This window comes from Cavia porcellus, unplaced genomic scaffold (assembly GCF_034190915.1).
Source record: "Cavia porcellus strain 051 isolate PalLab524CR breed Dunkin Hartley unplaced genomic scaffold, mCavPor4.1 scaffold_8, whole genome shotgun sequence".
NCBI classification, from domain to species: domain Eukaryota; kingdom Metazoa; phylum Chordata; class Mammalia; order Rodentia; family Caviidae; genus Cavia; species Cavia porcellus.
The window spans coordinates 57,557,506-57,581,413 of record NW_026947491.1 but is presented as its reverse complement, the minus strand read 5'-3'; the positions used below and the strand labels follow the sequence as shown (position 1 = coordinate 57,581,413).

Below are 23,908 nucleotides of genomic sequence, written 5' to 3'. Positions count from 1 at the left end.
AGTTAAATGCACAGATTCTAGAGGCAGAATGTCTCAGTTCAAAACCAATCGATTCTACCTACTAACACAGAGACTTCAGGCAATTCACTGCACTTCTCTGAGCCTCAGTCCTTATGTCTAAAAAATGGAGGTTATAACAGTGTGTACCTCACTGAATGGTGACAGTGAAAAATAAATGAGTTAATAACATACAGGAAATGCTACGGGCTGTACCTCTCCACTGCAAGAACTCAGTGATTACTGGGTCTTACTGACAGCCCCCGTACTTTTACTTTAACACTCTGACATCTTTGGGATTGCCATGAAAGTAGATTCTGATCCTACAGATAACCAACAGGTATTAATAAGACCAGCCTCATCTCTTTCCTCCTCCTCATCAACTAACATACAGGGGACCATCACGGACCTACCACTCAATAGAGTGTTTTACTATTTTAATGTCATAAACTAGTTACCCAAAAACCACAGGAAATATCAAAGCTCAAGAAGTTTGCAATGTGCAGAACAGTTTTAAAATGTATAATTACAGAAGGATGTAGATATGGGAAAAATGAAAGAAGAAATAAATAGTCCCATACAGATGAATATATTGGCCTACCCAAACACAATATAAAATATGGTAAAGGATACAGATTTATGATGTTTAAGAATTATACACATGGCCGGGAGTGATCACATACTCCTATAATCCCAGCACTTGGGAGGCTGAGGAAGGAGGATCGTTGCAAGTTCAAGACCAGCCTGAGCTACAAAGTGAGCCCAAGGCCAGCCTGAACTGCATGGTAAGAGCCTGTCTCAAAAAGACCAAAGAGGGAAAAAAAGAATTATACACAATAGTGATTTTTAAAATCCCAAATTTGTATTTGGTGGATCTTTCTTTGTTAAAAAAAAAAAAATCCAGGTCTTCCAGTAAAGGAGTAATCATCAATAAAAAGACGAGTTAGAAAGTTTCTGAAACACCGTCAGTGCTCATTAGTTTCTGACATGTTGTACATGGGTCACTAGGAAAGAAATACTGAAAACTGTCTGCTTTTCAAGTTACTGATTCATTCCAGTGTATCTTCCATTACCCAAAATACACAAAGAAAAGTATAATACACGAGGAAGGAGTGGAAATGCCCTCTTTTTCAGCCCTGCCACACAAAGAAAAGTATAATACACGAGGAAGGAGTGGAAATGCCCTCTTTTTCAGCCCTGCCACTAGTAAAGAATATAAGTAAAATCTATGTTTTGGCAGAACCAGGTTTCAACATACAAGTCATTCTTGATGAAAAGAAAGGCGCCCATACGGTCTACTCCTAACTATGTACCAACCACTTCATACAGATTATCTCAGTTCTATCACAGCTCAAAGGCAGAACAAGATAAATACTAACGATCCATCAAAAATACAAATTGCATTATGAATCAACAAATCCACCTGCTCCCCATAACTTCCAGTTTCTCCTCCACCTGGGTACCCTTCTTTCTTCCATGAGTGTCCAGAGAGATACCAACAAGGACACAGTGAGCTACGAGGAAAGGGAGATCCTCAGGCCTGAAGAAGTCTCTCCCTTCCCCGATTCCCTCTGTCCCAGAACAAAGAGCCAGCTGAGACTGGAGGTTAAAGCAGTTCAGTAAAGTTCACGACTTTCTCTTTTCTTCACACTTAAATATCAGTGCTTTACACTTAAATGAGCACAAAAATCGCTTAAGGTTTTTGAGACCACAGAACACAACAGAAGTGGGAAATCACTTACTCTCCCAGTTTTGCCCAGATGGCCAGAGACACCCTTAGGATGATTTCTGAACCTTCAAAGAAGACTGAGTCCCAAATCTTTAATACTGTGTGATTCGGGAGACATGTGGCAAAGAGAGTCAGAAACCACTGCATCGTGAAGACGTTCGTGAGTGGGGGTTCGTATCCACCTGCAACGAAACAACACACCAAGTTCCTCCGAGTTGAGCAGCCTTAGGACATGCAAGTATTCTTGCTTTTTTCAGTCTCCCACCCACCAAAAATGTTGTATTTTACTGATTGTTTTCTTCATTCTAATTCCCAATTGCCCTCTTTTTTTCTTCCATATTTTTGGAAGAACATAGGCAGTTTTAATAAAATCTCAATAACATGAGCGTCACAGTTTCTTTATAAAAACTCAGAAATCTTAACCCAAAACATACTCTGGCTCTACCTATTATTAGATACTGAAAACCAAGAAGAAAGTTTTCCTCATCAAAAACAGAATAAAAAGACAATATTTTTAGCCTTGCAAAAGCCATTAGCTTTTTAAACTTTTTAAGCCTACTTTTATTCAAATGTGGCTGATAAGAATAACCCTGTTCACTATAAATTATCCATTTCTTAATAAGTGTACATAATTATTATATCACAATGGACTTTTAAACTAGAAATCACTAACAGAAAGTTAGCTGGAAAATTCCAAAAATATTTAGACATAAAACAACATTAAATATAAGACATCTTGAACTAAATTATACAGTTTAAACAGAAAGATTTGTGGCCCAATCCGTTTTGAAATTTCTGAATTCATTAAAGGCACAACACTGCTTCCCACTTCCTGTGATAAGTGAGCATTTTTTTTTTTTATTGGTACCAGGGATGGAACTCACAATCGCCTGCTTGCAAGGCAGGTTGTTATGCCACTGAGCTAAATCCCCAGCCCCAATAAGTGAGCATTTTAATGAAATAAAAAATTTAGCTTTTTAGACTGATCAGCCCTCTCAGTTATAATCAGTATGCACAATTACTCAAGTGGAAGCAAAAAGACCTGTTTTGCTGAACTCATTTTCTTCTTCCTTACCTTTGAACAAAAACACCAGCTCAGAGACTAAAAGCCGAGGTTATTCTCCACAGCCAAATACGTGGCGTTTGGGAGAAAATGTGTAACTCAGTAAAGTGTGTCTGATTATAGGACAGGTTAGTCTGGTCTGTCTGGTAGCATTATGAAATCCATGTAGCTATACAATTACACTACACACCAAATTAAAAGATATTATTTCAGTGGCTTCATAGAAATGTTAGAGACATCCCCCTGCTTAAAATTTCTGCTGTATTTTAGCCAAGGATTAGATCCTCAAAATCTTTTACTATGTTCCTACATTTAAATGTGTGGGTCAGACAAGACTATGAGCACATGGTCTACAACAGGAACTGGAAACCATGTACCAGAAATTTAGCAAACTTGTTTTTTAATTCAGAGCATAGCCACAGAAAGGCATGCAGAAGGTCTATTTACTTAGCCCAGTTACTCCCAGAGCTACTCTTCCATAACCTCAGTGGTTCTGGTAAAGCTGCAGTATAAAATGCAACCTGCAACTTCACTATAAAGACTTCTTGTCTGTGACAACTTGTCTGTGACAACTTAGACAACTATATAGTCAGACCTGTAAACCGTTCTTCTTCTAGGGTACAATACACCCTGTCAGTTTTTGATCTAGTACCAATGGAGTTTTAGGCTTTTGACCAACTTCCTACGCCGTATCCAGTTAGGGGTTCAACATGTCACCTTGTATATTTTCAGTTTTGTTTTTATGCTCTAGAGTTCTATTCACTGCACCAAATTCTTACAACAAAAATACTTGGAAATGTGTATTTCCATTTAAGTTTAAGCTTATGGAGTTGAATCAGAGAAGCCAAATATTTTCAAAGATATAATAGCAATGAATCATCTGTACCTCCACTTTCTTTGTTTGCAGTTCTTTGAAGAGTATCAAGGTGCTGAGATAACTCAGGGAGCTTCATTCTCAAGAGATCTCTGAAGACAGCCATATCCACAGATAATGCTTGGAGGTTATTGACAAAATAGCTTTCAGGAAGTACCTTGTCAATCAGGTAAATCATAATCTGAAGAGAGGTAAAGAACAAGACTGTTTGCCTTATGAGCACAAAGTCATGAGTTCAAACCCCAGTACCAAAAAAAAGAACAAGACTGCTTCATAACAACTAGGATCCCAACATATCCTAAAGAAAAAGAATGTATTCAAATACATAAAAGACAGTTGCCCAAAACACAGTATTCTTCAAATATGTCAGTACCAAATACTTTTGGATTTTTCAAAGCTTACCTACACCCTGTGTAAGCAACGGGAGGCATAATTATCTAAATAACTCAGACCTAAAGTCTGCTGCTGCTATTTAAAATTCTTAGATGAGCTGCAAGACCTGAGTTCACCCTGTATAGCTATGATTACACAACCCTCAGCCTCACTGAAAAGTGAGAAATTTCAAGCAGCATCAGCAGGCAGCAGGGGCTTCAGGACTGGCTCCTGGGTATCAGCAGTTCTGCAGCCTCCATGAGCTGGCCTGCCATAAAACACCCACACTGAGGCAGGCCTTGACATTTACTTCCCATCAACCTGGGTTATTAGTGCAACTGGGTTGGCCCCGTCCATTTTCCTCTCCTGGGAGAATGCAAATAGGCGTTGTTAACGGTGCTTTTTAAAATCTGCATTTCTTTCATAAAATTGTCACACAAATTCTTCAAACTGCTATTTTCATTTTGATTTTTTCTACTTGTGCTACCTTTTCTAAAATGTAAAGAACCACTAGAATGGTCTAGCAAAACACATGCCAGTTTTGTACCTTTATCCTCAGTCTTTTCCCTGTTAGCTGGCTTCCTCGGTCTGCCACTTCCTAAAAGACCAGATGACCCCAAAAGGACCAGAAAAAAAAATATGAGCAAAATCATAGACTGGGATATAGCTGTACGATAGAGCACCTGCCTAGCACGCAGTTGAATCCCCAACATCTCAAAAAAAAAAGAAAATCATAGCTGGCTCTATATGTTGGTGGAGAAGTAGCTGTCTCACAGTTTCTTACTCTCAGAATTCTACAAAATTCCATTAAAAAAAAAAAGTTATCTTCTAACCCCGCCACAGACCCATTTTTTCCCTCACTCAGTAGTGCATAATTTCTACTTTTAGGATCCTACATTTGTATATAAGGGCAGACTCCTGAGAAGGCCCTTCTAAGGCTTTTGCTCCAGGAGTGAGCAGATCTTAGCCTTTGGTTAGGAGAGGCTGTACCTGGCCCATGCATCATCATCACCTGGAAACAGCAGAGGAGGAGCACAGTCAGCACATGTAGAGGGAAGAGGTCCCCGGGGGGACACAGTAGATTCTCGGTAGAGAGCCCTGGTGGGAACCCAGTGCTCCCAGATCAGGAAACAAATTTATAGGATCATGAAGCAAAACTTCAAGGTAATGCTCTGTGGATTATTGCACTTTTCACCTAAGGAGAAGTTATATGGAACCATGGAAAATACTTTTTATTAAGGACTTATGAGCCCCTCAGAACTACATGAAAACAAGAAAAGTATTTCTCCAATTAGCTTAGTGATTCTTATGACACAATAAAATTCTCAGTCTAATGTCATCTCAAAGTCTAGCGTTAAGACCTAAGAGCCAGCTTGCTCACTCTACCCATTACTGAATTCCAAAAGTCAAATCTTATGTCTTAAAAATAATAAAGACATGTAATGGGAGAGCTTTAAATGCTTAAAAAGGAATTAGAAACAACATAGTTACTAAGGAAAAACAGTAAGTGCCAAAAAGCAGGAACACAGACAGCCAATAATTTCCTCAGCACCACAAGTCTCCTTTGCATATTAAATGTCTAACCACAAGGTCTATGCATTCCAATCCATGGTGCTTTTTTTCTTGGAAACAGAAAGAATATTTAGTTTCCCAGCTTTATCCGTCTTTTTGTGTGAATTTTTAGTTTCTCGGGTAGCACTGAGTCCTTTCAGGATCTGATTGGCACATACCCTTCATCCCCAAACTTCCTACCTCCTAACCTGAACCACTCGTGTCAATTTTTCCACAGAATAGCTCCTATTTTAAAGTCATAAAAGTGACACCTAGGAGGAAAAAAGAAGGCTAATGCTGATAGGTTGAATTTAAAAATTGCTTTCTTAACTTAAAATGTTTTAAAGTCATGTATTTGATTCATCACCGCCTTTCTCTCTTCCCCATCCCTGTTGGTGAACAAATAGCTTCAAAGCTGTTTCCGTAAATACATAAATAGGAAAAGTGAGATGGGGAAAACAGATTTAAATTATATCAGATTGTATTTACTTTTAAATCTATCATGATGTGTATAAAATCAGGAATAATATTTGTTTATTTTTCCATATCACATTAGTCAGTGGTTGAGACTATCACAGAAGTATTTGCTGTATTCAGAGTTGGGTCACAAAGACCAAATATCTATCCCACACATCACAAACATTGTAAATAACACTAGTTTAAAGGTTCAAATACGAATTGGCAACACACACTGCCCTAAGAAAATAAGGCCATATGGCATTGGAAAAGCTTTGTTCCTCATAAAGATTATTTTAGTGACTCACCAAATTGCCTTCAGACCTGTAAGCTTACATTACTAATGTTTCATCTTAAAGTGGTTTCAGAACAATCTTTTCATTAATAAAGGTTTGAGGCATCAAACAGTAACAGATGATATAAGTCACATCCGTAACTTTCCTCCATGTGGACATCTTCTATAGACACTCTCAGACCTCCTCCTCCATACCTTTCTCCAAAAGTGAAAGAGTAAAGGAACCAAATAGGACAGTCCCAACAGAATCAAAAATAACCAGCAGAAGAGGCAGGTTTTAAAATGACCTCCAGTGATCCCTATCTTCCAGTGGTCACAATCACATAGTCCCTTCTGATATTTGGCTACAAATTTGTAACAAAGTCTTCTGCACTGCTTGCTCCATTTAACTCTCTTGCTCACTCTGAGAAATTCCAGCCACCAGGTTTTACAGTGCTCAAGGGGCTTATGTGACAAGGATCTAAAGGATGCCTCCAGCCAACAGCCAGGAAAAAAACTGAGACTCTCAGTTCAACAGCCTGTGAGGAATCAAGTCTCACCAATAACCACATAAAAAAATTTGGCAGATACCACTCCCCGACACCAGTCGAGGGTTCAGATGAGACCATAACCAAAATTTTGAATGCCACAGTGAGGTGACCTTGAGCAGACTAAGCAGTGCCCAGATATGTGGCTCAAAGAAACTATGAGGTAATACATGTGTGATGTTTTAAGTAGCTAAACTGTTAATCCACAAATGGGTAATTAATATAATATTTAATTTGTTTTAAATAGCAACTTGACTGACAAGTGAGACTATACTGTCCTCACAGTTTGCAGCCACATCAGTCTTTATTTGATATGGTCTTAACTTAGGAGAGACGCAATCACAGGGAATCACAAAAGCTCTGAAGACACCTTGGGAAGGGGAGAGGCATATGAGCAGAGAATGTCACTGTAAAAGTGTTCAGTTACTTCTACCACAGCCTGATACTCACTTTCAGTGCATCCCCTTCGTTGCCCTCCATCACTTCCAAAATTAGTGCAGCCAAGATGTTAAAACCTTGGCAGTACCCAACATTCTTGTTCCACCGAGCATAAGCCAGAAGCACCCGCTTCAACACAACCCTGTCCTGCTCAGCCTCCTGGCCACAGTAAGAACTACAGCCTGTCCGATGAAGGTCCTAAAAAAGAAGGAAGCAATTTTTAAAAATAACTCTCAATACTCCCCGCAAAACAATAATACCTCCTGTTGTCTACTCATTTAATACAATTAAATTATCAACACGACTTTTAGTAACCTTTTTTTTTTTTTTTTGCTTTGATTTAAATTTTTCAGCACTGGGGAGTTCATGCTACATAGGGCCTTGTGCATGCTATTCCCAGCCTCGATTTTAGCTTTCAAAATGTATGTGAAAGTTATAGGCATGGGCCAAACAGTTTTTTATTTTTTAGGTTTTTTTCCTAATGTTTTTAATATGTTGAGAGAAATGTACAAGGAGTTCATTCAAGCTAATTTTCCACTTAGTGTTTCCAGAACTAACACAAAAAAGTGATTCGACAAAAATTACACCATAATTTACATACAATTATAGTACAGTACTGATATATGAAATATTTGCACAAATCATTTCAACATATATAGAATGTTAATATTATTCTTTTCTACACAATATGTATATATACATTTGTTTGAGACAGGATCTTACTATGTAGTTTAGGCTAACCTCGAACTTGCAGTTATCCTCCTGCCTTAGCCTTTTAGTGCTGGGATTACAAGCCTGCATTGCCAATGCCTCCCTTCAAAAATATGGTATATGTAGCTATTAAAACTCTAAATATTAAAGAACAAAATAAAAATAGCAAAAAGGTATCTGAACTATAAAGAGGCAGAAAAATCACTCCAAATTATTTTATAAATTTATGTAAGAAGAGAAACATTTGTGGGCTTTAATATGTAATGAGGGCAATATCTATAATTTAGTTACTGAGCAGACTCTATGATTTTCAGGAGCTGAAGTCATTTTACTGACATAGCATTCATCCCAATGAGCAAATAAGAGATCGTCTTAATAACATGATTATAAAATGTTCAGTGTTTTAATTTACAAGTTAAACAGAAAGAAAACACTTCAGATATGAAATACTTGTCTCTGTAAAACCTGTTCTGAAATTCCAAGTGAACAACTGAAATGTGAATAATGCAAAGGTTTTCAGAATGCCATGTGAAATGCTACACTTTTTTTAGCATTTGACAGAAACGGACCAAGTTAGACTGGAAAGTAGCTCATTTTAGTACTTACTCCTTTAGAAAGTATATTCAATTATGCAAAACATTAGCCATCGTGTGGCAGCCAAAATTTAGATGAAACAACTTTCCTTTTAAAATCTGAGCTTAGCATCACACTGTAATCCACTCATGAAATAAAAAACCATGTGCTAAAGCCTTATGTAAGAAGATTATTCAGGAATCAAATGAAATCTGCATCCTTGGCTTTTAGCACTGGATTCTAAGCAAATATAATATTCCAGGTAGGTAAAGCACAGCTGCCTGCACAGCTGACTAGAACGCTCATCCACCTGCTTTAAACTAGATCCATCAGTCAACCTAACTATATAAATTAGCAGTTAAAGAGTTATCAAATACCCTAGTAAGATCCAAATGATTCTAATATGAAGTATACTTAATTTCTCATTGACTGACTACAATGCAAAAACACAGTTGACAGCACTGACCCAAACTACATGGAAGAAAGGGGAGGGGATTTCAATCTTGTATTGTGTGAGGAAGACAAACTAAATAGAAATGGAAAAATTTCTTCTTAATTAAAATCATAAAGACAAGGGTAGTCAAGGCTTCCCATTTTAAAAAGTTCTTAATTAATGACATGAGGAGGCAAAAAACACATAGATTTCAGACCCTAATGCAGAGATCAGCTGATCCTCTGTGTTGGAATCATCTGACTCTCAAGGATGGGTTAGAACAAAAGACCAGGGTCGGGGTGTTACCTTAACTATCTGAATCCCCATGGAATCATCATCAGGATTACTCCTTTCATTGAAGGTAAAGCGCATGGTTTTGTCCCAGTCGATGGCTATACTGTGCAAATAGTGATCTGCCAAGGTCAACCAAACCTAAAATATTACACAAAGATGATTGCTAAAGTAGAATGTGCAGTTCCACTTTTATTAGCAAATAATTATTGCATCCAACAAGAAAGTGAGAACTGCTCCTAGACCAGAAGTAGCTTGTACATAGAGATCTTACAAGAGCCTCCTCAAAATTTTTACTATACTAAATTGTACCCTTTAGGGCTTTTCATCAATTCTTTCATAAATATTTGTTGAGTTCATACTATATGCCAAGTAACAATCCCACTATTATGAGTGCTACTGAGAATAAAATTTCAAATTTTATTTCAGCTCACTGAAATTTTATTTTAGCTGTGTTTTTTTTTTTAACTTGGCTTTGAATTGTTCTCTTTTAAGTGATGATATAGCTCAATGGCAGGCATTTGCCTAGAATAAATTGCTATGTTTGGGTAAAAGCCACTTGATCATTCATAAGAAATGGACTTTTTTCATCCTGGAGGTCTCTGCTGTTAATTCATCCTCCCTCACACACATAAAACTGACAGATGGACTTGCACAATGAATAATTTTTTTAAAAAGGCATTGGATATTTTTACTCATGTATCTTACCTAGAAAATCTGTTTGTGGAAAATGTATTTCATAATGCCATTTTTATTTTTAGGGTGCCTAAATACTTGAACCCCAGAAGCATTAAAACTAGATTTATAAATTAATAACCTAAGAAACACTCCAAGTCTTGGTATTTCAACATACCCTAGCAGAAACAGCATTGATATCTTACTATATCATTAATATCTCCAACTAGACCTCTAAGCATCAGAATCAGATTTCCTCTGTGACCCTCTCTCCTATGGCTTTTCCCTGTTGCTCTCTGCTCCACTCTTCCCCCACCATCACCACCCACTACTTGGGTTTCAACATCCCTGAGATCTCCCACCTGCATGCATCTCCATTGGCTCTTCCCAGCTGGCCTGTCTTCTCCCAGGTGGCTGTGTGGCTGACTTCTCACCCTTTTCAAGGCCCTACTCACATGTGACTTTGCTATTTAAAATTCCACCTGCTTACCCCATTCTTCCACACTCACCTTAGCTCTTTCTATGTTTTATTTTTATCCATGGCATTTATCACCATCTGACATGCTTTATATTTTATTCATTATAAGCTCCATGAGGACAAAAACTCCTGTCTGTTTTTGTTTTCACTGTTGCATCCCTAGCACCTAGAATAGCACCTAGAACAGTATGAATGGATCAGTATATGCTTAGTGTATGCATGAGTGATGAAGAGACAAAAGTCAGATTTCTAAACCTAGAATACACTTTGACATTCCAGACACTCTCAAGAAGGACACATGTGGACCCTTTGTGTTGCAGTCCTATGAACCCACCTACCTTTCTCCTCCATTCCTTTGGTATCCCTGTTGATAATCGGGCAACTGCCTTGAGGGCATCATACCACTGGGAACAAGAAGAAAATATCAGAGAATATTAACCTGGAGAAACACTTTTCAAACTTTTCTCTATCTTGACTTCCATAGAACATGATAAACTTGACTTCATAGAACAGCACACAAGAAAAATAAGTAAAACTTCTTTCAACCAGAAGTTATCAGTCTAGGGGCTGTAACTGGCCCCAAACCCCACCCATTAAGAATCCTAAAAACACCTGTGATGATACACATACAAGAGTTTGGAAGCTCTGGTTCAAAAACCTAAACATGTATAAAGAGTAACAGAAATCTGCTTATTAAAATGTTTTTCACTTGTACAATTTTTGGAAACTACAAAATTTTTCATAGCAAGTATAAACCAGGTTAGTTGCAGTTTCAAAAGTTTTTATCTGAAACTAAACAAAATAAAATGGTATCTTCTTATGCAAATCAAAATAAATAGCAATATTCTCACTTTAAAAATGTATCTCAGTGCACCCTGCTTACTCCCCAGAATGAGCATAGCCAAAGCCAAAAATAAAGTTACCTGCTGAAAACCATTTTGACCTAAAGATGGCTCAAGAGTGAACTTCAATTTTGTATCAACCCCTAAAAGAAAATACATAAGCAGTTATATATTTATAGAAACTATAACAAGTCAAAGTAAAAGCTTGATTCTATTAATGTATCGTATTTTTAAATATGTATTTTTACTAAATTTTAATTAGTTGTATTAAAATAAAAAGGATCTTTTTTTAAAGTACCTTGATTATTAAAATAAAAAATACCTTATGTTAATAGAATTGAGCTTATTACGTACGGTGACAGTTTGCACAGTCACAGAGACCTTCATTCAACTTTACTTCCTAGACACCAAAAAACTAACCCGTCTCATATGCAATTCTTTTATCTTTAAAATGAGGATAATATTAGGGGCTGGGGATTTAGCTCAGCGGCATAAGCACCTGCCTTGCAAGCAGGCAGTCGTAAGTTCGATCCCTGGTACCGATAAAAACGAAAAAGACAAAAAAAAAAAAAAAAAAGAGGATAATATTGTCTATCAGAGCGCTGGTATCGTGATTAATCATAAATCTCCTAGCATGGTATAGTTAATATTTATGAAACATACAAACAGAATTCTTAGCAGAGTTTGTTTTTCTAGTATATTTGCATAGACTAAGACTATTAAGGAAACTTCAGTATCAAAAGCTGTAAAATGGTATCATGGAACCATGGATGTAGTTCAGCAGTACAGCACTTGCCTAAGCATGCAGAAGGCCCTGCGTTTGATATCCTGCACAACCAAGGAAAGAAGGGAAGGAGGGAGAGAGGGAAGATGACAGAAAGAGAAAGAGGAAAGGAGATAATTGCCTCTCCTCTTATAATGGAATGATCCATTATAACAATTCCATTTAACAATTACATTTGGATATTTTCAAATGTTCTTAAATTGTCTTGATGCACTTATTGAAGACAAATCATGCGTGTCTGTTAAATTATAAACAAGCTAAAAGTACAACCAAATTCTAATCCCAAATAATCTACACTTTTATATTAAAATTATTTCATTAGAATCCTAAATCCAGGGAATAAAAGAAAACAAATGGGAAAGTGTATGGACATAAGTGTTAATACTTAAATTAATGCTTTTATTCAAAATTCCATAGAAGAATTATGCGCTGTTATTGCAGTGAAATTATGACAATTCCTATCCCTTCTTAAATCCTCTAAAAACTATAATCAAATCTGAAGTGTTATACATTCTTTTTCAATTTCTTTTTTTTTTTTTTTGTCTTTTTCCTTTTCATCGGTACCAGGGATTGAACTCATGACCGCCTGCTTGCAAGGCAGGTGCTTATGCCGCTGAGCTAAATCCCCAGCCCCATTCTTTTTCAATTTCAAAATCAATGACATTTTAAGTTACTTTTAAAAGACTTATTGTTTTAAAGTTCCAACACTGTCGACAACATTCAGTTTTACAAATTGCAAAAAATCAGAAGACAATATTTTTGCCCCAAAGATGTTGATTGCAGGTTGGGTATATTGAAAACTTCTCCAAAACCCCCAATGCTTAGGAACAACCTTCAGAGCTTATATAGAAATAGTGTTTAATTATCATTACATTATTGTTCACTATTATTACAAAGCAGATTAGTGTTTTAAAGACATATAGAGAAAGTGAAGAAACAGGAAAAAAAATGTGTCTGTTTTGCCCAAGTGTACGACAGTATTTAATGCTCTTCTTGGAGTCCTGGGAGAGAGCTCTGATTACACGTATTGGGACCTAGATTTCTGAAGTCAAGGGATGGTAGAGAATCCCAGGTATGCAGTCAATGCCTTAATACTTCTTTTCAAACCTTCTGGCTCAAAACCATACTATGCCTGGATAGATGACTTTCTTCTCTAAAGGAATATTAAATCTCCCATGGGGTGTCATCTCTGTGGGATCCTTTTAAAGCAGCCCTGCCCCTGGAGCGATAGAGGGACCCCAAGAGAGTCTCCAGCTTCAAGGCACGGATGGTAAAACCCTAAGAAATAGAGAGTGGCGAGGGTGCTGTCCAGGGTCAAAGTGCTGAATGGAGGAGCGTGTAATCCAGACGTTTGCTTTACCACAACAAAGACCAGCAACTCCAGCCTCCCGCTAATTTATTTCTACCACCCTAAAAACCTGCTGGGTTCTCTATGTGTTTGACCAAATATGCTCCTCTGACGTTCAGGGGGCACCTGTCTGGCGTCGTGTCGATTACCTGACTGCAGAATCGCAGCTGGGGTTAGCCAAAAACCGCAGCTACTTTCTCATGATTGAGAATGAGCCAGAGGATTTAAGTGGAAGCGATCATTCGCCGCCTGCGTGCAAAGCTTAAATCAGGTCATTTTCAACCCTTTTCTTCTAACTGAATAAGGGAAGGGAGAAGGCTTATGTTTCATCTGATAACCACAGCTGTTCTGGATTCAGAAATACAAAACACTGTTAACGTGGGAAGGAGATTCTTTAAAGGGGGGTGGGGGGGGGGGTTTAAGACGGTGAATAAATACTACAGTCTCTGCAACTAGACACTTCCAGGGGGAGAAAAACAAAGAAACCACGAGGTCCGGAAAGCAGCGATGCGTGCCCCCTTGGGGACTTGGTGCCTGGGCCGAATCTCCTGCAGCTGGGTAGGAGATTCGGTCCCAGAGGCATTAGGGTGCAGGGAGAAGAGGTACCCGCGTGCAGCCCAGCTGGGGCCACTCCGGGGAAAGGTAGGCGCCAAGCACCGGCGCGAATACAGCCGGCTCCCTGGGCTCCTGCAGATACCTGCGTGCGCAGGAGGCAGGGCCGGGCACTAAAACCCCCGGGAAGGATGCCAGGGGAGTCGGGCAGCCGGGAGATGCTGGGCTGTGTAAACACAGGGTAGCGGCGGAAAGGGCCCACCCTCGCCGGCCAGGCGCGCTCCCGGACCGAGCCACAGCGAGCTCTCCCGCCTCCTCCCCGCCCGAACGCAGAAACACAGGTCGGAGCCTCCAGGCGAGCTGCCCTGGCGCTCGCGCAGGGACGCTCAGGGAACGCACTGTAGTCCACTGTCTTCTCAGCGCTGCTTTCCCTTCCGACCTCCTCCGGGGCCAGTCCTGCGCCCTTCTCGGCCCTGCGCAGTGTTTTCACGGTCTGGCCTCCTGCGAGCCGGGAGCACAATAGGAGGCGCGACCCCTGGCTGCCGGGCAGAACCGCACGTCCCCGCGCTCGCAGCGCTCGGCGCTGCCGCCCACCCCGGCCCCGCACCGCGCCGCGCCCTCCCGGGCCGCCAGGGTCCTCCGGCACCACCGCGGCGCGGCCTGGCCCGGCCGAGCCCCGCGCCTGTGCGGCGTCCCCTGCAGCCCGGGTCCTCACCCGGCTCCAGCGTGCAGAGCAGCCGGGGCGCGGTCCGCGAGATGCAGCTGCGCTTCTTGAGCACATTGCTCAGGATGGTGCCCACGCCGCCGCCGCCGCCGCCGCCGCCCTGCCGCTTCAGGCATCGGCCCCCGCGCCGCAGGGAGCCGGTCAGCTTGTCCTGCCGCATCCGGAGCGACCCGGGCTCGGCGCGGCCACCGCCCGCCTCGGTCCCCCGCAGCCCGCCGGCAGAGCGGCTGTGCGCGCGGGCTCGGCGCGTCCCGGAGGGCGAGCGAGGGTCCCACGGGCGGGCGGGCGGTGCGGAGCGGCCGGCGCTCCGGGGTCACCGCGGGAGCCGCCGAGCAGGGGAGGCGGGCGGCATCTGCAGTGCGGAGCTGCGCTGCGCTGCGCTGCGCTGCTCGGGCGGGAGGAGGAGGAGGCGGGAGCCCGCGAGCGCGCCAGCGGAGGGAGGCGGCGCTCAGGCCCCGATCCGGCCTCGCCGCGGGCAGGCGGGGCGCCGGCCGGAGCCGCAGAGCCCAGGCGGGGATCGCAGGGACAGAGCCGGTCCCGGTGCCTCGCCGGAGCGAGCCTGAGTCCAGGACCACCGGCGATCTCCGCGGGCCCACCTCAGCGGGGCAGCCTGGGGCAGGCAAGCTGCCGGATGGTGAAGCACAAGCTTCGACCCCAAACTGCGTGAAACTCTTTACTCGCTGCTGAGGGAGGCGTGGAGGGCATGTCAGAGACTTGGTTTTAAAATGGTTGTTTCCCTTGGGGAAAAATGCACTTCTAAAAAAGCGTTCCGTTTTAAAAACAAGTGTCTCCGCATCTCTCCAGAGTTTCAGTAGTTCTGAATTAGCACTAATTATCACTATTACCATAAAAATGAATGAGAAAGGAAAGAGTGTAGGGGATATAAAAACATCTGAATTTGCTAACCGTTAGAAAAAGAAATACTAGTTTAAAACATTGTTAAACATTTGGGGATGAACCTACTAGAGGGGAAACTTGAAGCCATCCAAAGGCACAGGCAAAGTCTTGCCAAGTAGAATTTCAATAGCTCAAGAAATAGTAAGGATCCAAAGAGGCAGGCCTGCATCATATTAAAAAGTCCCTGCATAATAAGAGAAACAACCAACAGAGTGAACAGACAGCCTACAGAATAGGAGAAAATCTTTGCCCACTACCTTGCCAATGTAAGATTAATATCTAAAATATTCAAGACAATACCAAAAAAATCAAGGGCTGGGGACTGAGCTCAGTGGTGTAAGTGCCTGCCTGGCAAGTGCAAGATCATGAGTTCGATCCCAGGTACCGAAAGAAAATCAAGTAGCTAATCAATAAATGGGCAAATGAACTGGATAAACTGTTCTTAAAAGAAATACAAATAGCCAATAAGTATACAGAAAAAAATATTCAATATCTTTAGCCAGTAAGAAAATGGCAAATCAAAACTGCATTGATATTCCATCCCAATCAGAATGTCTATCCTCAAGCATACACACACACACACACACACACACACACACACACACACACACAATGCTTGCTGGCAAAGATGTAGTGACAGCTGGGGATGGAGGTGCACACCTGTAATTCTAGCATTTAGGAGGCTGAGGTAGGAGGATCGCTGCCTCATAATGAGTTCAAAGGCTACACAGTGAGTTCAAAGTCAATCTGAACTACGTAATGAGTCCCTGTCTCAAGGAAAAATAAATTAAAAAAAAAAAAGATGTAGGGGGGAAAGAACCCTTCCACATTGCTGGTAGGAATGTAAATTAGTAAAGCCACTATGGAAATCAGTATATAACTAAAGCTAAAAATAAGACTACCATATGACTCAGCTATACCATTCCTTAGCATCTATCCAAAGAAATTAAGTCGTAGTGTTGGGATACCTTCACACCCATGTTTACTGAGGCACAATTCACAACAGCCAAAATATAGGACCAGCCCCTGAATGCATCAACCAATGACTGGATAAAGAAAATAAGGCACATGTCCACAATGGAGTACTATTCAGCTGTAAAGAGTGAGAGTGTATCATTTGCAGGCAAATGGACAGAAGTGGAGAACATCATATTAAGTGAAACAAGTCAGACTCAAAAAGACAAGTATCACATGTTTTCCCTAATATGCAGACCCCTAAAAAAGATACAAGGGAGAGAGCTTGGACAAGAGGAAGGAAATGAGAGAGTAGAAGAGAGGGATATACAAGGATGGGTATGATCAAAATATAGACATGTGAAAACACCACACTGAAAACCAGTATTTTATAAAGTTAGTAAGCACCAATAAAAATATATTTTAAAAACCCATAGAGAAGAAAACCATGTGGAGACCAAAAAAACAAAAAACAAAAAACCTGAGACTTCTCTGGATTTGCCTTATATACATTTAACTGTATAAAAATGTCATCTTAAATGTGCTAAACATGTCCACTGGAAGGAGGACAGCCTCTTTAATAAATGGTGTTGGAAAAACTGGCTCTCCACATGCTGAAGACTGAAACTAGACTCATGCCTGTTAACGCATGCCTGTTAAAGTCTAAATGGATCAAAGACCTAAATATTAAAACAAAAACACTCAATCTACTGGAAGACAAGGTAGGTAGAAGTCTTGGAGACACAGGGGTAGGCAGAGAATTCATGAATAAAATGTAGACTGCATGGGAAACACTTCAAAGAATCAACAACTGGGATCTCATATTATTGAAAAGTTTCTGCACTTCAAAAGAAATCACCAACAGAGTAAAAAGAAGACCCACAGAATGGGAGAAAAGTATAGCCAGCAACCCCTCAGAGAAAGGGCTTATATTCAGAATATATAAAGAACTGAAAAACATCACGTCCCCAAATTCAAAAACCTTCTCCAAAAATGGGCATCTGAGATGAACACACAGTTCTCAGATGAAGATATACAAATGACAAATAAATACATGAAGAAATGTTCATCATCAATGGTCATTCAAGAAATGCAAATTAAAACAGCATTGAGATTTCATCTCACTCCGGAAAGAATAGCTGCCATCAAGAAAACAACCAATAACAAATGTTGGCGAGGCTGCAGTGGGGGGGACACTGTTCCACTGTTGGTGGGAGTGTAGACTAGTGTGGCCACTATGGAAATCACTATTGAGATTTCTCAGAAGACTAGGATTGGAAGTTCCATTCAACCCAGTTATTCTCCTGGGTATCCCAGAAAATCTGAAAAGGTCATATCACAGTGATATATGTGCATCCATGTTCATAGCAGCACAATTTGTAATAGCTAAATCTTGGAAACAACCAAAATGCCCATCAACTGCAGAGTGGATGAAAAAGATGTGGTATTTTTGAACTTCCGGGAGAACATGGCAGACAGATAGCAGCAGCTACGGAGGCTCTCTGAAAGACCCAGCTTAGAATCCAGGAATGGTGCGGAGTGAGGAATCCTAAGCAAAAGAGGAGATATGCTCTGCTGACCCAAGAATGAATTGGGCTGAGAGAAACCAACTGGGAATGTAATCCTGGTGCTATAACAGGAATAGATAAAGCCTCAGCGTGGAAGCTGGAGCCCGCGCCATTGGAAGCCGCGATTTGGGTTTCTTGCCGCCACAGCTGTGTCCCAATTGGCTTGGCAGGGAGAGAGACACGCAAAAGCTCTGAGAACGGGAATCGGTGAACAGAGTTGAGAGCTGGACAGGCGGGGAGCCGTGCATTGACCTGCGGTGAGTGACAGAAACTGGGACTCTTCCACAATCTAGGAGCTCCAACAGAGGACATTCTGGGACCGGGCAGACTTGCCAGAACAGGGCGCTGTAGTGACTTCAGTCACATATTCCCCTCTCAGGTGGGATTGGTAAGCAGTGCCTAGCCTACATGACGCTGCTGGCTGAGACCCAGTAGGCTAGCACGGCCCAGGTCCCAGCGCCTGGAGGTGCACCATAGTGGTGAAGCCTTTGGTAGGTTGACCTGGAGGGGTGGGCCCCGCATAGGCTGCCCAGGTCTATGTCTCCCTGGTACGCTGCAGTGGGCGGGAACACCTAGCCAGGGCAATTCAAACAGACTGTGGCCAACAGGGAAGGAAGCTGGGCCTCCTATATATGCTTGCATATATAAGGAACAAAGAATATGGGAAGAGGGAGCAACAAGAAAGGTCTCTTGGCCCCCAACCCTGAGAAACAGGCAATAGCAGACACAGCACCAATAGACATAAAGCACTATCTCCAGAGCCTCATAGACGAGTTCAGGAATGAAGTTATTAATGACCTGAAGCTAGACATAAGCAGAATAGTTAGAGAAATGCTAAGCACCACCCAAGAAAAAACAGATGGTGGGATGGAAGAACAGAAAAAGAGGGGAGAATTGTTTGATGGAGAAAATAGAGAAAGCATAGAATACATGAAGCAGGTTCAAAGAGATTACCAGGAAACTAAAAACTCTATTGAAAGCTGGCATAACAGCTTGAAAGAAACTAAGGATAGATTATCTGAACTGGAGGCCAGATTTGTAATATGGGAGAATGAAAAGAAAAACTTCTTAAAAATAACAAAGAAACAAACAGCAATAATACAAAGACTAGAAGATGATAAGAGGATCTATAACTTAAGAATTAAGAACATAAAAGAAGAAGTAGGGACACAAACAAATGAACTACAAAAGCCACTTGCAGAAATAATAGGAGAATTTTCCTAATTTAGCAAAAGGTAACGATACTCAGATGTATGAAGCATTCAGGACCCCAGCCAGCTACAACCCAAACAGAGCAACACCCAGGCATATAATAATCAAAATACCAGAAATCCAACATGAGAACAGAATATTGAAAGCCGTCAGAGACAAGAAATAGATCATTTACAAGGGAACACCCATCAGAATTACAGCAGACTTCTTGGCACAAACCATCAAATCACGAAGAGTGTGAGGGGAAATAATTCAAGCTTTGAAAGATAATAACCTCCAGCCAAGATTGAGATATCCTGCACAACTATCCCTGGAAATTGATGGAAAAACAAGGTGCTTCCAGGATAAAGAGGAACTAGGGAAATATGAAACCACCAATTCAACTTACAGAGAATACTGCAGGATATTCTAAAAAAGAAAAATACGAAGAATCCAGAAATAGTGGTAGAGAGGCCACAATGAATGGAGCAGAAAACAAAATGAAGAAGACAAACTGACAACTAATGATAGAAAAAGAACTCAACAGAGATGAGGCAGAGAAGATTGGATGATAGGAACAGCTATTTTGGAGAAAACAATGTCATCATAAGTAATGCTGATTTAGTATCATCTTGTTTTGAAGTCTCATCAAGATTTTATTCTTCTGTCTCCATTGGTCTTAACATGTTGTATCTTATTGGATCTTATTATATGTGATAGTATAAACAAAAACTTTTATAGACAAGGAGATTATACAGAAACCATTGTTCATTTTCTGTTAGTTGATTCTAAATACCCTGTAATACTGTCATTCTCTTGAATGGTTTTACATTGTTTTGATATATTTGATGTACAGTATATGAAGTTATACTCAAAGATTTCAAGAAAAGAGACACTATGGTAACTACTTTTATGTCGGGATTATCTTGTAGTGAAACACTATTTTGCTTAAATGGTTATGTTTTGATCTGCACTGTTTTGTGGTTATGCCCTCTTTTATCTCAATCTCCATTTTATTATTTACGTTTTTATTTTATCCTTTTAATTAAGGGAAAATAAATTTTAAAAAGTAGGATATATTATAGTAACCTACTTTGATTTACTATTAACTTGATTTGAAGCCCTGTATTGCTCTCACCATCTTGTTTTGACTGATGTTCCTCTATTCTGTTTTGCTTGATAGTACCAGGTTTGAAAGTTTAGACAACAGCTGTGAAGATAGTGGGATTCATTATGACGCCCATTCTGGTTGACTATTATCTACTTTTGAAGACCTGTAATGTCTCCAATGTTTTGGTTTTGTTGGTTTCATTCTTTACTGTTTTGTTCAATTTTATTATAACTGATGATATAGGCAACTCTATTAGAGATAGCGGGAGGCATTATGGTAACCATTGTTGATCACCTTGTATTATGTTTTTACATTATCTATTATGTCCACCCCTTTGATTTGACCAACTCTATTCTGTTATGTCACATTTGGTTTTACTCTCTTCCAAAAAAAGTAATAAGGACTGTTGGAGCAATAAAACCCAAAATGTGTAATAGTCATTGTATAAAAGAGAGGAAAAGAAAGTGTTCTAAACTATATAACTGCATGTATATTTAAGTGTATAAGATAGACAATGATATTACTGAGTTTTGTTGGATCATTGAACAGAACTGTTTGCAGTCTCACTGTTTGAATGTCCACTATATAAGCTTTAATTTTGTAACTTGAACAAATATTTCTAAGATGACAATATGTAATCCATTATCTAGTGATTTCCTACTGTTTTTTTTCTGAAATTCTATATAACTTGTACCCTTTTCCTACTTTTTTTCCTTTTTCTCCTTAAATAAAATTAAAAAAAAAAGATGTGGTATTTTTATACAAGGGAATATTACTCAGCTATAAAAAAGGATGATCTTGAGGCCTTCATATTGAAATGGAGGCAACTTGAGACTATCCTCATAAGTGAAATAATCATATTTATAAATAACACATTGTATCTCTACTGTAAAGAGTAATAAGAACTGTAGGAGTAATAAACCCCCAAAATGTGCAACTGCTATTGTAAAAAGAGAGGAAGAGAAAGTATTCTAAAGGATATAACTGCATGTATGTTTAAATGTATAAGATAGATAACCGTATTATGAAGTTTTTGTTGGATCATTGAACAGAACTGTTTGCAGTCTCACTGTTTGAATGTCCACTTTGTATGCTTTAATTTTGTAACTTGAACAACTATTTCTAAGATGACAGTATGTAATTTATTAACTAGTGATTTCTTCATGGTTTTTTTTTTGGTATTCTGTATTGTTGCTACCCTTTTTTCTGGTTTTTTTCCCTTTAAATAAAATTTTTTAAATATCATGTTAATAATAAATTTTTAAAAGAAAACTTAAAAACCAAAAATGAAATAAAAATAAAAATATTCCATTGATAGTGTAAGAACATAGAAAAAACAACTAAGTTGATTTATAACACAAATTTTTACTTTATATCAATGGTGCTATACATTCCCAATGGCAAATAAAGCTACAAAAAATCTTAAATTTCAGTAGTATTCTCATTACTAATCATATTGGAGTTTTTAATCTTCATATGCACAAGAGGATAAAACAAATAACTGTATTAATGCCAAATGGAACCAAGATGTTTTCAGGACAGTGAAAAATACAATAAAAAATTAAGTGCTCTTTAAAATACTATCATATTTACATTGAAAATACTAATATGAACACAATCTACTTCTTTTAAAAAATAAAGATAGTGGGGCTGGGGATTTAGCTCAGCGGCATAAGCACCTGCCTTGCAAGCAGGCAGTCGTGAGTTCGATCCCTGGTACCGATAAAAAGGATAAAGACCAAAAAAATTAAAAATAAAAATAAATAAATAAAGACAGTGAGTCAGCCTTTAGAGGAACAGACAACAGTGAACCAGCACCAGGTTGTGAGCCTTAAAACCATTCCTTCACTGACAGGAACAAAGGCTGTCTTGAGGAGTAACTGGACCCAGGCCTGGATCAGAAAAAGGTGACAGATGATCCTAAAACATCTTGATGAACTCAGGAAGGAAGGAAGTGCCTCAAGTTTAATGGCATCTTGTCCGAAGAACACAAAAGCAGCATAAAGAGGCTCCAGTTGGCCAAAGAGGAAACCATTTGAATACCAAAAACAATGATTGCAAATAATACTGAGCATTTTTTAAATGCTTTCATACTACTATTCTGAATAAGTCACATAAATCATTCGTATGATTCTGATATGGTTATTTGGTGATCAGTACATTTGGGGTTTTGTGAAGTACCCCCAGGATTTGAGGTCAATGTTAGAAATGGTTTGATTCTTCCAGCACTCAGGAAGCTGAGGCAGGAGGATTGCTGAGAGTTCAAGGCCAGCCTGGGCTACAAAGTGAATTCAAGGCCAAATGGAACTACATAGTGAAACTCTGTCTCAGAAAAAAAGGAAAAACAGTATAAAACCTGTTAAAAATAAATGAAATCAAAGATAATCCTTTAAAGAAAAATCTGTTCCATTAACTAGTGATTTCCTATTGTTTACTTTTTTTCTGAAATTCTGTATAACTTGTACCCTTTTTCTGCTTTTTTTTTCCTTTTTCTCCTTAAATAAAAAAAAAGAAAAGAAAAGAAAAGAAAAATGTGTTACAATGTGATTAGTCAACTGCCAAAGCAAACAAAGATATTATGGGCTATGTGAGCTATTTAGTTGTAGCTACCTGAGATAAAGAGGCTTGAAAAAAGTAGTACTCTTCGAAAGAGCATTTCTTTAGAAATGGTCATTAGTAACAGTTTGTGTTAGACTTCCCAACTTTTTGCACCAAGCTCAGATACCGAAGTCTATCCTTCCTTCATCAGCCTGATGCTTTTACAATTTTAAGTATGTGTTTGATATCCTTTAGCTTTCTCTTAATTTTAATAATATATCCACTCACAGTTCCAGCCTACCTCAGCTATGCTGAAGACAACAGAAAGAGTACTGATGTTTGCCTTTACCTGTCCAGTATTGTGGAAAACTCGATATGCCTTGGGACTGGAGATGGTGGTCAACACCCAAAATCAAAGGCAAAGACCTACAGGAGCAGAAAGCTCCCGAAGAACAGCCACTCGCTGCATGCACAGTCTTGTCTTCCAGAGGGGGTTGTGCTCAGTTTTAACAAGAGAGACTGTTCATACAGCATCTCCCATGGGTCCAGCTTGAGAGGCAGCCTCACCAGCCAAGAGGAGGGGTGATGAGCTCTGCTCCACGACACAAGCTGGTGAAGAGGACATCCAGCCTGAGGCCGTATGACACATGCCATGCAGACCACCCTGCTCCCTTTGGCTCTGACCCATGTCCACCATGCAGACCTCTGATTATTATTTTGCTTCCCACATAGGCTGCTGCAAAGGAGAGAATGTACAGACCAGCTAACATAGTCATTGTCCCTGGGTTCGCTCAACTGCTCGGGAGCTGAAGAAATCAGCTGGACTGCCACAGGCAAGGTCTGGATCATGGACAGCCAGGCCACCTGGATGTGTAGGAAGAGACCTGTCTATAAACTTCTTTTTTCAATTATAATACCTTTCTTCCTAGCAGTGGA

General features: G+C 39.9%; 1 protein-coding gene across 7 annotated transcripts in view; it reads right to left on the bottom strand.

The window, feature by feature from the left end:
- Positions 1-23,908, bottom strand: part of Tbc1d30 (TBC1 domain family member 30) — an 80,093-nt gene that overhangs the window by 22,986 nt on the left and 33,199 nt on the right. For 4 of the 7 annotated variants that reach the window (XM_063255073.1, XM_063255074.1, XM_063255072.1 and 1 more), the window contains exons 3-8: positions 11,387-11,448; positions 10,802-10,867; positions 9,326-9,451; positions 7,315-7,500; positions 3,676-3,844; positions 1,740-1,908 (exon numbers count right to left, since the gene is read on the bottom strand). In XM_063255073.1, the coding sequence (XP_063111143.1) occupies positions 1,740-1,908; positions 3,676-3,844; positions 7,315-7,500; positions 9,326-9,451; positions 10,802-10,867; positions 11,387-11,448 (778 nt within the window). Of the gene's footprint in view, positions 1-1,739; positions 1,909-3,675; positions 3,845-7,314; positions 7,501-9,325; positions 9,452-10,801; positions 10,868-11,386; positions 11,449-14,704; positions 14,986-23,908 lie in introns of those variants that run through there. The other 3 variants (XM_063255076.1, XM_063255078.1, XM_063255077.1) reach the window with 2 other exon arrangements.